The 15399-nt window shown below is 34.0% G+C and overlaps 1 protein-coding gene across 1 annotated transcript in view; it reads left to right on the top strand.

The window, feature by feature from the left end:
- The window catches only part of LOC105474842 (contactin associated protein 2), a 2256224-nt gene that overhangs the window by 886242 nt on the left and 1354583 nt on the right, over positions 1–15399 (top strand). The window contains exon 4 of the mRNA XM_011729645.2: positions 4772–4919. Within this exon, the coding sequence (XP_011727947.2) occupies positions 4772–4919 (148 nt within the window). The remainder of the gene's footprint in view (positions 1–4771; positions 4920–15399) is intronic.

The following is a 15399-nucleotide window of genomic DNA, read 5'->3' as shown; positions in this document are numbered from 1 at the left end:
ACAATGTACAGGCCCTCCTCGTTCTGTTCTTGACCTCTCCATATTCTCCTGTGTTCATTCCTTCTCCACACTCTTCCAACAACACTGACTTCCTTGCTGTCCCTAAATATATATTCAGGTTCAGGTGTACATATGAAGGTTTGTTACACAGATAAACTCTCATGTCACAGGGGTTTGTTGTATGGATTTTTTCATCACCCAGGTATTAAGCCCAGTACCCAATAGTTATCCTTTCTGCTCCTCTCCCTCCTTCTACCCTCCACTATCCAGGAGACCCCAGTGTCTGTTGTTTCATTCTTTGTTTATTAGTTCTCATCATTTAGCTCCCACTTATAAGTGAGAACATGTGTATTAGGTTTTCTGCGTTCATTTACTAAGGATAATAGACTCCAGCTCCATCTCATTCTTTTTTATTGCTGCATAATTTTCCACGATGTATATATAGCGCATTTTCTTTCTCCAATCTCAGTTGATTATATGTCTTTGCTCTTGTGAATAGTGCTACCATGAACATTTGCATGCATGTGTCTTCATGGTAGAATGATTTATATTCCTCTGAGTATATTCCCAGTAATGGGATTGCTGGGTCAAATGGTAGTTTTTCCTTTAGCTCTCTGAGGAATCGTCATACTGCTTTCCACAATGGTTGAACTAATTTCCATGCTCACCAACAGTGTATAAGTATTTCCTTTTCTCCAAAATCTAAATGTAAAACCCAAAATTATAAAAACTCTGGAAGGCAACCTAGGCAATACCATCCTGGACATAGGAATGGGCAAAGATTTCATGCCAAAGACACGAAAAGCAATCATAACAAAGCAAAAATTGACAAATGGGGTCTAATTAAACTTAAGAGCTTCTGCACAGCAAAAGAAGCTATCAACAGAGTGTAACAGACAACTTACAGAATGGGAAAAAATGTTTGCAAACTTTGCACCTGACAAAGGTCTAATATCCAGCATCGATAAGGAACTTAAACAAATTTACAAGAGTAAAACAACCCCACTGAAAAGTGGGCAAAGGATATGAACAGACACTTTTCAAAAGTGGCCAAAAAGCCTATGAAAAAAAAAGCTCACTATGTAATTTAATAATATAAATGCCGTGAAAACTGCAACTCTGTCTACATTGTTGATTTGAACAATATCTGCTACATAGAAGACTCTCAAATATCCCCTGAGTGAATGAAGGGTGAATGAATAAATACATAAGTAAATGTATGAATGAAACATTTTAGCAGAAGGGCTAAAACTGAGTCTCACTGAGTTAGGTGCCCACCCTGGTGGTAAGGAGTAATGTCTGCCTCTCTAGCATCATATGGATTAAGAGTGAATTTTTTTTTTCTTTTTTTTTGTGAGACAGGGTCTGACTCTGTCACCCAGGCTGGAGTACAGTGGTGTGATTTCAACTCACTGAAACCTCTGCCTCCCGAGTTCAAGTGATTCTCCTGCCTCAGCCTTCCAAGCAGCTGGGATTACAGGTGTGCATGACCACACCTGACTAATTTTTGTATTTTTAGTAGAGACAGGGTTTCAGCATGTTGGCCAGGCTGGACTTGAACTCCTGACCTCAAGTGATCAGCCCACCTTGATCTCCCAAAGTGCTGGGATTACATGTGTGAGCCACTGCACCCGGGCAAGAGTAGAATATTAAGAGTGAACTTTTTAAAGAAAATCCAGATGCTATTACTCAAAGAGAAGAGGTTGCTGAGCAGTCAAGCAATAAATGTTGATCATATCATTCCCTCTCTTCCCTTTTCTGTCACCAATGCCTGCACACTAATATCTTGGAATAGGTTGGTTATATCTTCTACTCCCTTCTTTCAAGATGTTAATAATTCTTCTTTTGAAATATCACATCTGCCTTTTATTTATTTATTGCCCATGCCACCACATTGGTATTCACCTTCAATTACTTGTTGCTAATCTTCTTGCTCCCAGTATGATTTCCCATTACCCTGGATCTCCTCAGTATGACTTTTATTGTCTTGAAACAACAACAACAACAACACATGCTATATTATTTTGTCTCTGATCAGACAGAACCTGTTAAAACATTTATGATATTTTTCAACATAAATACTTTCTTCCAGTCAGACTTGTGTCTTTATTCCTAGTCCTGAACACCCTTGGTTCATGTTTCCTGAGAATCTACAATCTTAGTTCAAAAATTCATTTTATAAATTAGCTCATCAAATCTTTTTGTGAGACATACAGGGCAAAGGAAAAGTATTTTTTTTTTAAGTCCTAGTGAAGTTACCCATACGGAGCAAAATTTCAGCATAACTATCCCTGGACTCTGAGTCTTATACCCTAGGTCTGAAATCCTCCTTTATGCCAACCTATTCTTCAATATATCCTATGCCCTTTCTCTCTTGTCTTTCAAACACCGCTCTGTCCTTCTATGCAGCTGAGCTCTAACTCTGTAGAATTTGCCTGATTACATAAGCTCACGGAACTCCAAATATAGGTAAAATTACTAGTTACATCAGGTACTTCCATAGTTCCTTTTAATGCTGCATTTTGCAATATCTTTTCAGATTTTATTTTAGGCCTCATAAGATTGCACATGTCTTAGAGATAGTGTTTCAGGAGAGTTTTGTTGTTGTTTTTCTGAGTATTGACATAAAACCTAGCAACATGCTAAGCATATAGTTAATTTTCAAGTTAAAATTGTTCGGTGGCTTTTGTTGAGTATTATTTAAGATCATGAATTTTGGATTAACACCTATCCAATTGTAGATTTAATTCACATGATTTTGGTCAAGGATTCTAATTGTTCTTGCATTTGAAGTTGGAGAACCCAATAGAGATCTTACAATATAGCCATGGTTTAATAGAATACTTGGTTAGATTTTTAGATTCTTTGTAAAACTAACAGCTGGCTAGAAAAGTTCCTACAAAGAAAATGTCTTTTTAGAAATGTTTTTTTCTGATGAAATTGTGTCAGCAGGATGCAATGAGGATGCTCTATTAAGTGTTAAAATGCAAGACCTACTGCTCAAATAGTTTTGTTTTATGGATTACAGAAGTGTATGGCTATTTTTAAAAGGCAGTGGTAGTATGCAGCTCATTTGAGAAAACCAAGAAGAGCACAGCAGGAATCATCACTGAAGAACATTCCAATTTTTAAAACATGTAATTGTCCATGTCATAGACTAAATATTATCCATTATGTGGATTGCTGGTACCATCTAAAGGTTATATAAAATTTTTTAAATGCAGGGGAAATCTTTCAATATACTTCTCATAATTACTAGGCCTTACATTACACATTTTGTATTTCAGAGGGCAAGAATTTGATGGGGGAATGAGGGTTGGGTGACAAATCTTCTACTACAAACTTGCATTTGTGATGCTTGGATGAACTTAAGCCAGCGCTTTCAATTCCGAAGCTACTCTGTATTTTCTTTTTTTAATTAAAAACATCTCTCACTCTTTACTTTGTATTAGTAGTCTAACTTTAAAACATCATTATTAAAGAAAAAATTTTTAAAAGATCGTACTCCTGGTTTTAGATAGAAGCAAATTCAGTCCTTAGGCAAAGAAGACAACATACTAACAATGTAATATAATGGCTGTGTTGCATCTTTTCATGATTTAAAAAATAATTTTTAAAATTTCTATTTGTATTATTTTAAGATAATTTAAATCTAAAAGAGAATGCCTTCTAAAAGGTAAGGCTAAAATCTCAAGTTATCTATTAAAGGGACATTTAGAATGCATATTTATATGATTTTAAGATAATTTAAATAAACCTAAAAGAATATCTTCTAAAAGATAATGCTATAGCCTCAACTTATCTATTATAGGGACATTTAGAATGTATATAAGAAGCTGAAACTGCTCATGTTTAAAATAGTGCAAGCTTTCATTTATTTGAATTACATCCTCTAAAATATAATCGTTTCTTTCTTTAAATCTTCCCTGAATTATAACTTTATACTGACATTTTCTTTTTCATTAGATGGTTTTTTTTTTTTTTTTTTTTTTTGAGTACTGAGTGTACGGTTTCACACATCCCTGAATATCCCATACTATCTTGCTCTAACTTATGAAATAGATAGTTTGTAAATCCTTGTTGAATGATTAATGTTATGTATGCCTCCCAAAATAATCCATTTGTTCTCCTCTGGGGGACGGCGGGGGGAAAGACAATGTGAACTTTCAATATCAGATGAAAATTCTTGGATAATTATTCTTTTGACGGAATCTTCTATAATGAGAAAAATTGAATTAACATGTTTCTGATCCATTGAACAAATTCTCTAAATGTGTCTACTCCAATAAAAGGTAGAAAACTCGGACCTCTTCACAACGTGTTCAATTGTTCTTCTTTATCTCACTAATGTCGAAATGTTCTCTTTAAATTTCTAATGGTTTTATGGGAGAAAATGTGGAGGAGAATTTTAGAAAGCAAGACATATGGTTCGTTTCTATAAAAATCATTTATTGTATAAATTAAATGCAAAATATTAGAACTCATTTAAATGTGTATGGAACACAACAGCGGGGGGCCAGTTAGTCTTTCGTTCTTTTAACTTATATTTACACGGATGAAAGGAACTATAGAAAATCTGACCTGTTTTCCATTTCAAACTGGACTTATTTTCAAATTAAAAGTAAGGAAGCAGCTTTCTTCAAATTATTTATGGTGTAAGAAATTGCAAGCCCTACCATTGGATGAGATTTGTGTTTATTCTAGCAGATAGAGAACATGATTGTTTCTAAAGTATTTTTCCCAATTTTTAAAATACCATTTCCTTGTCCAGGCATTTCCTGGAAACGTTAACTCTGATGGTGTGGTCCGGCATGAATTACAGCATCCTGTTATCGCCCGCTATGTGCGCATCGTGCCTCTGGATTGGAATGGAGAAGGTCGCATTGGACTCAGAATTGAAGTTTATGGCTGTTCTTACTGTGAGTATCATGTTATTTAAATTTGTGGCAGGTTTTATCTTTATTTAAATAGTAAGCTGTTTTTTAAAAAATTATTTCACATTACTTGCTTTCTCTGACAATAAACTAGCTTCTCATTTACATATGTGTGTATCTATGCATAGATACATATATATATAAAAAATAAAAGGTTGTTTCCCTATTTGTATGTTATAAATGTATATTATAAACACACACAGAGACTAACAGACATGTCACTATATCTTAATTATACTTTAGGTTGAAGATTTGGAAAGTTTTTTTTTGTTCGATAGACTAAATAATAAAGCTTATTAATAAAATTGCCTTGTCTTATGAAATATTTAAAAAGGGGCAAGCTATATTGTTATCTATGTATTTGGGTCTTTATGATGGGTTTTGAAAACATTTCGAAGAACTTCCTTCCAGTTCACTAAGTGTCTCTCTTCAGTTATGCGTATTCTTATACTGAAGCCAACCACTGGGTTTTAAAGTCAATGACGTTTTCTCTACCAAATTTAATTTAGTTTTTCAAATCGATTTGGTCATCTAAAGAAGTTATTTTCCCTTAAACATATTTTAAATCTCTCTTGTTATTTCTTCAATACATTATGCTTATATCTAAGGATTCCAACATATGAATCTGGGGGATTATAATTCTTCTGTCACTCGTTTCTGCTAATTTTTGCAAATGGTAGTTGTTTTCTCCTACTCTCCTACCTCCCTCTTTTTCTTCTTATCCCCTTTGCCTGTCTGTCCTTTTTATCCTTATCCTTATGCTTATCCATATTCTTTACTGCGACCTCAATTTCTTTAAAATTTTATCAGTGGAAATTTGTTTGGGCCAAGGTTGATGGTGAATTCTTATCCATATTCTTTACTGCGACCTCAATTTCTTTAAAATTTTATCTGTGGAAACTTGTTTGGACCAAGGTTGATGGTGAATTCTTCTTCAGAGGATATATCTTTGCTTATTTGCTTCTGTGAAGGCAATACCAACACAGAACTGCTTTCAAGATTATCTCTAGTTGTGGTTGTTGTTTCTTTGTGAGACTGCTAGGCAGTACACATTTAATCTATGAACACATGATTTGCAAACATTGGCTTCAAAATATGATTTCCCTAGTAAAATATGCTTTCCTCATTCCTGGAAATTTTTCTTCCTGCTGTTACAATTGCCTGGGGGAACAAAGAGGCTGGGTATCAACTAGGAGGGGGATTGGTTCCTCTGTGTTTTGCAAAAAGTCTCTTATTAGCCCCTTTCTTACTCATTCCTATAAACCCACAAAAATGAGTTCACACTAAGCAGAAAATTTCAAATGCCTCCGTTGGACAAGCTCTCTAAAACACACTAGACACTTAGTATTTTATATAAAAGAATATATGAAGCTTTCGCCTCTATATAAAGTTAGTAACAGAAATTGGTCAAAATATCAGCTATAATAGTACCCAAATACCGTCTTATTAATTCATAGGCAATAGTGTTATGTGCAAACTACAAAAAAGGGGTCATGGAGGTCATTTAAAAATTCTCAAAAACTGTTTATTTGGTTGCCATTTTATTGTAGCAGATAAAATTAGTAGAGAGACAAAAGATTTAGTTCTTCAGGAGAATGTACCTCTTTAGAAGGAAAATTTAGCATTTCTGGAGAGGCCCAAAAAGAGGTCTAACATAAATTAGAATCCTTGGTCGTATGTGGTCTAGTCATTCATAGAGTGTCATGTTCACACATAGTCTTGCTCTCAGCGGAGCATCATGACGGGAAGGCCAGAACAAAATGTGATATAATTGTGACCAGCACAAATTTTGTTAAGAGCCATGTTTAGCTTTTAGTAAATAAATACAGACACACACACACACACACATATATAGATATATATACACACACATATATATATACACATACACATACACATATATATATATAAAAAATCTTTCATGGAGACTATGTGTATGTGCAATTTATTTTATTAGCAATTATGTAATGAGCACTTTTCATGTATGATAAACATATTAAATGGTAGCATTACCACAGTAGATGAGAAAGACATGGTCTTTGAGAGATGAAGTGGGATAAATAATTTCATAGAGTTAATCATAATAAAAATAGTAAATGTTAAAATTTACCCAAAAGCACATAGCCTGAGTGATAGATCTGAAAGGGAAACCAGGTGGTCTGGTATAGTGCCAAAGGTCTCTATCACTGTCCTGTTTTTAGTCCCAGCAAAATGAGCACCCATCTGACCATCCACAGTTTAATCAAAACATCATATCAAGACGCCGCAACCACTGATCAGGCCTTCTCCCAGTTACTGCAACTCTTAAATGTAAAAATTCACCTGATTTGTATCACCATAGATTAGTTCTTGTTTTTCAAAAAAATTTCATGCAGATGGAGTCATAAAAGATGCATTATTTTACACTTGACTTCTTTAGTTAAAAATCATATTTCTGAGAATTATCCATGCTGATATTAGAGACAGTAGTTTCTTTTCCTCAGTATGATTCTATCTTGTGAATATTCTACAATCATTTGTTTATTTCATGTTGACGAACGTTTGAGTTGTTTCTAGATGTTGGCTATTTCTAAGGAATTACTAAAAATGTTTCTGTTGGGTATAGACCTGGGGGTGGTAATAACAAACTAGCATACATGTGTGTTCACCTTTGGCCAATAATGACACAAATTTTTCTAAATTGGTTATACCAATTCAAAGTCTCCAATACAATTAACTAGAGTTCCTCATGCTTACAAATTAAGATATTTAGTATTGTTTAAAAGTTTAGCCATTCTGGTGAGTGTTTGTCATATCTCATTTTAGTTATGTTTCTGATTTTTAAAACAGGTTATGCTTATTTGTCATATGTATACCTTTTTTTAAGTGTTTGTTCAAGAATCTTGCTCATATTTCTATGGATTCCCATTTATCTATTTATGTATCTATCATCTATCTATTGATAATCTATTTGATTGTTTTAAGTAGTTTTTGCAGGCTCTTCTTCATTCTCATTACGATTGCTAGACACGTATTTATTTTTGATGTGACTTTTTTTACAGTAATAATTTTAAAGCAAACATTGTCAATGAGGTCACTTAGGAGTCCACAGGTGTGGACTTAAACTGTGACCACATGTTCTATCACTGTTACAAGTAGATTTATAAAGTTGTGAGTTTGTGCTGTCATGGGCTTTTCTATCAAGACTGGGCTTTGACAATTACAAGAACAGAAGGAAAAATAAAAAGCAAATCAGGAAGACAGACTTTTCTACTGTATAAGCCCCTTTGGGGGAAAATCATATAGGTTTGGGAAACTATATTAACATTTATATCAATGGATACCAGTGGAGTAAGTAACTTAGCAACATAAAATTTAGAAAGTAGCATTTCAGTTGGATGTAGTAAGTTGGGTAATGACCTCTCATAACATAAAGCCTTTATTCTTGGAAGTTGTAAGCATGTAAGTATTTGCAGATGTGAGTTAACAATCATGACAGGGAAAGACAATTTTACATTAGCCAGGTGGGCCCTAAGTGCAATCACATGTATCATTGTGAAAGGTAGGCAGGGAGAGATTTCACAGATAGGAAAGCAGAAAATGTGAACACCTTGGAACCAGAGACTGCAGTGATGTGACGATAAGCCAAGGAATGCCAGCAGCTACCAGGAGAGGGAAAGGAAAGGGGCAGATTTTCTCTGGAGGGAATGTGATCTTGCCAACACATCGATTTCATTCAGTGACACCGCTTTGGAACTTCTGACCTCCGAAGTTGTGAAACAACAAATTTCTGTTATTTTAAGTCACTAAGTTTGGGATAATCTGTTATAGCAACAACATGAAACTAATACAAGAGTCAATATATTTTAGGAAAGAAAAGACAAAAATAGGCCTGAGCAATGTTCTCTGATAGAACTTTCTACAAAGATGTAGATGTTGTCAGTATGCTCTAACCACTAACCATATGTGCCTATTAGCATGTGAAATGTAGCTAAGACAACTGTGGAACTAAAATTTTAATTTCATTTAATTTTTAATTCATTTGAATTCAGATTTAAATAATGTGACTACTGGCTAACATTGGACAGTGCAGCTTAGAGGAGACAAAGCATCTATTTTTTCATGTCTTTTTATAACATGAAGGACCTATAAAAGTTAAGTGTCAGTCTCTATTTTTTTTTCTTAGTTTGAAAGACAAAAATTTAATTATCCTGAAAACTGTCTTTACTGTCAATAATGTAATGACCAGTCATCTTACTAACCACACAGTTTTAGTCTGTTTTGTGTTACTATAACAGAATATCTGAGACTGGGTAATCTAGAATGAACACAGGTCTATTTCTTACAGTTCCGGAGGCTGGGGAGCTCATGGTCAAGAGACATGCATCTGGTGAGGGCCTTCTTTTTGTATCATGTCATAATAGAAAACTGGGCCCTCATGACCTATTCATGTCTTAAAAGTCCCACCTCTCCACACTGTTGCATTGGGGGTTAAGTTTCCAAATATTGAACTCTGAAGGATGCGTTCATACCAGAGCATACACCAAATGTCCAGATAAGATGGTTTTCCATTTATTATTTGTGAAGAATGCAAATTACATTTATCCCGTTTCCAAGAAAAATATACGTGTTTATATTTTAAAATATATATATGTTAAACGTATTTGTTACGAAACACTTTCCAAAAGTTACTTCGATGTAAATTTTCTATACTAGAGTTCAAACTAGAAAGAGCCCTTAGAAGATGATACTCCGTGTACCCGAGCTTAGTGAACTGTTGTCTCAAGAGCTTTCTTTTGATTTTTCAATGACAAAAGGAATCATAGAACTTTGAGTTGGGAAATGTAGATTAGACACAGCCCCCCCATTTTGCCCTCCTAGAGAATAGCAGTGCTGTGTACTCTAGGGTCTCAGCAAGGAGAAACATCGTTTTGATCCTGCCTGTGGAAGAGAGATGAATTCTCTAATCTGTCTGGAAACTACTGAGAGCGTGTACCTGGGATCCATCTTAAACCTGCAAGAGAATGGGACTTCTTTCACCGCAAAGTTTGCCAGAAAACTAGAGAGAGAGAGAAATCATAATGTGAGCACTGTTTCTGTTTGACCGTGAGTCTGGTGTAACTCTCCTTGTGTTTGCCATCTTTCCTCTGTGCATTTCCTCCATGATCACTTTGTCGTCTGAGCAATGAGGTACTTCTCAAGGTTGAAATAAGACGCTGACTCTATTCCAGGTGGAGAATTTCGTTCCAGGCCACTGCTTTGAAGCCTTTAGGGCTTCTATTGTTCCTATTTCCTGACTTGTCTTGAATATAATATGAATTCCAATTTTAGTAAATCTAAGCTCATTTTGAAACATTCTGCTTCCTCTACGTTTGGTTTTCCCTCAAGTTTAGTTGAAACAAGTGCATTAAGTTATTTTTAAAACTTAGCAATATGTCCCATGCCTTTTGATTCAGTGAGCTTCCTCCCACAGCACAGACACTGATCTTCTTACGCGATACCAGTGGGACTTCATAAAGCAAAAGGAAGAGGTCTCAGATTAATAATTTCAAAAAATCATTTATGGCTGCATTACTCAAACATTCATTTTAAAAAGCCAAACCCAGTGCATTGATTAAAGTACTGAGCATTTTTGATGGCAAATACTTAATTAGCTTTTAGCCAGAGTCCTCTTAAAAGTAAGGACGGCACCTTGGGAAACCAACGTACATGCAACGAAAGTAATTTTTATATAGGCTTTTAATTTGGATGAATAAATAATAGAAACTGTATGTCACTGAGTGCAAATCATAATGGAAAATTATGTTGCTGCCTGAGAAAAAAGGAAAACATATCAGGAGAAGTTAAATACAAATAAATAAAAGACAGTGTTTGATTGATGGCACATCTGCATCTCTAGTGAGAATACCCTCTTCTCAGGACACACACTAACTCCCCTCACTCTCATTCTGCTTAGGCAAGAGATGCTGCCAAGTACAGATGTGTTAGTTTCCTGGGGTCTCTGTAAAATAGTTCTGCAATCTTAAGACAAAGTTAAGACAATAGAAAGGTATTCTATCATGGTCCTAGAGGGCACAGTCTGAAGTCAAGGTGTTAGCAAGGGTAGTTCCTTCTGGAAGCTTGGAGAGAGAAACATTCCATGTCCCTCACCCATCTCCTGGTGGTGGCCAGAAGTCCTTGGCGTTCTTTGGCTCGTTCCTGCCTCATTTCAATCTCTGCCTTTGGGTTCACGTTCACATGAACTTCTTCGCTTTTGTCTGTGTCTCTATGTCTTCACATAGTCTTCTTCTAAGGACATCGGTTATTGGAATTAGGATCTACCCAAAACCAGGATGACCTTATCTTAACAATCCACAATGACCGAATTTTGAAATAAGGCCATGCTTTGAGGTTTTGAGTGGACATGGACTTTCAGAAACACTATTCAACACAATATTGTGTATATATATATATATAAATATATATATATAAATGATTCATTAAAATCATTATGAATTTATGTTTACATCAGTTTAAGTGAGCAAAAAATAAAACATCAGTTTTGGAAGTCAACCTGTGTGTTCCTACTTAAATTAGATGTTTAATTTTGTATCATATAGAAGCATCCCAGATACTTATATTTTGGTTTTATAATCTCTTCAGTTTATTCAGTGAACACGTATTGCATTCAGGCATTTAGAAACAACCTGAAGCATAAACCCTGCACTCAAGGAGACTAATTTTTGGCAGAATAAATGAATAAGTAAATAGTTTAAACCCTCTATGATAAACGCTATGACAGAGAGGGAAGCCTCACCTATGTTGATTAATGAAATAAGATTTCACTAAGAAGCAACAGAAATTAGGTATAAAGGAGCATTCAAGACAAGAACTAACATTTTCAAAGACACAGAGACACAGAAGTAAGAACGTAATTTATTTCATATTTGGAGTTTTTAGCTAGCAACGTAAGTCTCATTCCAGTGTATATAGATAAATATATAAATTATTACATTGCTTAGAGGATCAATATATTTATGACAGATTTGTTAATCTTATTAATATTAATAAGATTAAAAACATTGAAGTATACTATTTTTAAAGCATTTTGCTAATTTTAAATGTTAAGTGCAAATCTGACCGTATTACATCTGGGCTGACTACATGTTAATGATGCTACATTGCCTATAAAGTCCAAGCTGTTTGTTTGAAATTTAATTTCTCCCCACCCACTGACTACCTCTGTAGTCTTAAATCCTGTCATATTGTGTTTTATGATCCAAATATGAATACAAGCTATCTTTCGTGATACATGAGTGACCTGCTTGTTTAACACGCACTCATTCGAGATACTTTCTCTAACCAAAATGCCCTCTCTGTCATCCTTACCTGACCAATCTTTTTTATCTTTCAAGATTCAGTTGAGAGGCAATCTTTAATAAGAATTCTCTGAATTTCCACAGTGAGTCACGTGTTTATTTTCATAAGAATGTTTATCAGATATCATATACCATAATATTACATGAATATTTCCAATGGAATATTTAACAAAATAATTCAAAATAAAGTCAACTGTAAGATACTGGGAGGAGGAGACAGCAAGTGTCACCTTATTCATCACTGGCATCCTCTTAAATGGTAGGCTCGTTGTACACAATAAATGTTTGCTGAAGTGAACTGACATCAAATATAAATGATACAGACATAATTTATTCCCCCAGTGAAAACTGTTTTCTATTTGAGGCTGTATAGATTATTTTATTGGTGGAACAGGATATGATTCTATTGCTTCATATTGAATAATGCTCTAGGGGGCCTACAAAATATTGAAATAATTGCCAAACTAAATATAATAATAGATGTTCAAACAGAGCTATATAAAGCAAATAAGTCAGTGGTTTTTTCTAATTTAAATATTTGTATAATTTGTATTATTATTTCTGTTTATTATTTTAAACCATAATTTTGAGGTTGCTTCATGGGTTATGTATATGGATTGCTTATCATCAGAGGAAAAAAAAATTCAAGATCCAAATTAATGTCAATATAAAAGTAATTTAACGTAAAAATAGATTTAATAGATATCACTGCCAAGTTATACAAAATAAACTGGTAATTAAAGAGGTAATTAAAATTGTCATGTACTATATGACATATTTGGGATATGCTGTGTTCTAAGTTTTCATGTTATTAGATTTTTAAAAATATTGTATGTTGTAACCAGAAATGTTCTTGCCATTAGGAGATCTGGAACTTAGATTTGAGCACATGTAGTATTTTTAGTGCTTTTAAGAATAGTTTGTGTTTCAAACTAGAATTGGAGTACTTTGTAATAGACTATTTCTGTGGATTGTCATTCAGTGTCAGTTTGAGATTATGTGGATTTCTGTAGATTGTCATTCTTTGTCAGTTTGAGATAATGACTTCTTGATCTGTACATATAAATATTATTGTAGGGATAAGGCTAACAATGAAGGTGCACACGATAGACATTTGTACGTAATGTGGGTATAAGCCTTTCTGGCAGGGGTTGACTGAGGTAGATAGCTAGTGGATCAGATACTCAGTGGATCTCATTCCTAGATTACCATTTGAGGGTGACATTTGAAATGAACAAATTTAAAGCATGGAAATATAGGTTCTCATTTTTTATTCTATGGGGAAACATGCTATCAGTATTTAATTGTTTTTTTCTAGTGTGATTTGTTTACTTGGAAGAAACTTAAAATTGACTGTTTAATGAGAGAACGTGGTGAGCCTACCTTTATATTTAGGAACAAGACAGTTACAATTGGCAGCTAGCTTGTATTTTGGAGAACTATTTAATATGTCACTGATACAGAGTTGGAGTCACATCATATTACTGTAAAATCTAAATTTAAATTTACTTTCAGGACCTTTCAAAGTTAAACTGACATATAAAATCAAGAATGTCGATTTAAAAGCAAATTAAAATTTCTGGCAGAGAGTAATATGCAATTAGACCTATGTCTGTCACTCTGAAATATGAATAACAGTATACTTTCTAGAATAATGGAGGGTATAACTTTTATTATACACATCAGTCCCAAGTTTTTCATAAAATAATTTCCCAAGAAATGTAAACATATTAAAACAGAAGTATATATACACACATTTTGGTGCCTGGTTAAAGAGAAGGATAAGGTAATGGAAAAGAACCATATTTCACTGTGGTTTATAAATAAGATATTTTGATTACTACAAAGAGGAGCCATGTGTGTACTCTAGGAGAACATCAAAGCTGAAAAGTTCCCAAGAGAGCATCCAGCCCAATCCCTTATTTTACTAATGAGGAAACCAAAATCCACAGAGTTACGTGACGTGCTAAGTGAATTAATCGCAGACCTAGAAATCCTGCATAACAATCTAGCGCCGAGCTTCCTCTCTGACATTTGATACTCTTCTCCTCTGGTTCATTCTTCTTTGTTTCTTCTTCACCCACAAGGGTTTTTTATAATCTTAATGATGGCCCCCAGAAAATATAATTTTGTGAATTCTAATGACCATAGAAATGCTCTGGCCCATTGATTATCACCATAAGAATATATAGGAGATATCCAGTAAGAAAAATACCTCAGTAGTACTGTGCATTCCACATGTCCAGCAGGAAAATTTAAATGTCGAATCTTCTTCATATTGGACTCATTGAAGAATAGCTTGCAAATAAACACAACTCAAGCTTTAATTGCATTTTGGTGCAGAAAGTTTATCAATATCAGTTAGTGTATTTTCTCAGGTAGTTTTACCCCCTGAGATATTTTAACTACCTTTGATATATATGTTAATTCTTATTTTTGATAGATGATTACAGAGAGTACTAAAGCCTAAGTTACAGTTACAGAGTCCATCAACATTTCACTTATAATCCGTTTAATGTGAGGAAAGCAATAAAATTTAAAACACTGCAAATATATATAAGTGATTCTTTTATTAGCTTTTATTCTTGTGTTGTTAGTTTTAATTATCACCTATTTAAATTAGCTTAGCTAGGGAGAGAAGAGCAAATATTTAAGATGGCAGTAATTGTCCTCATGAATTAAACGTAACAACATAATAAAATAATTATTTAGTATGCTCACTTTTAAAATCTCAAGCAATTTAAATTACTTGAATTAGAAATCAGTGATTTTCAGAGATTAAATATTTTTATTCCTATTAGAATAGTATCAGATCTTTTATGGTTAGACTTGAAAAGAAGTAATCAAGATTTTCAAATTTAGTTTTTTATATTTTCTATGCTTCTAAATGAAGCATATATATTTTTTCTCACATGCTCAAAATACTGTCCTATTAGTTTTTCACCTTTCATGCTTGTTTGGCTGGACTGGAGGAGTTAAAGAAACTGTCAGTATTCTGTTTTATTACCAATTAATGGGGGAATCATCTCCAGGATTAAAGAAAGCATTCAACCTGTAACAATCATTTTGTAAACATTTGAATACTCTACCCTCAAGCACCCCCAAATAATAATCTTTCCTAGGAAAAA

This window comes from Macaca nemestrina, chromosome 4 (genome assembly GCF_043159975.1).
Source record: "Macaca nemestrina isolate mMacNem1 chromosome 4, mMacNem.hap1, whole genome shotgun sequence".
In the NCBI taxonomy this organism is placed as follows: Eukaryota; Metazoa; Chordata; class Mammalia; order Primates; family Cercopithecidae; genus Macaca; species Macaca nemestrina.
This window is presented reverse-complemented; position numbering and strand designations above follow the sequence as displayed.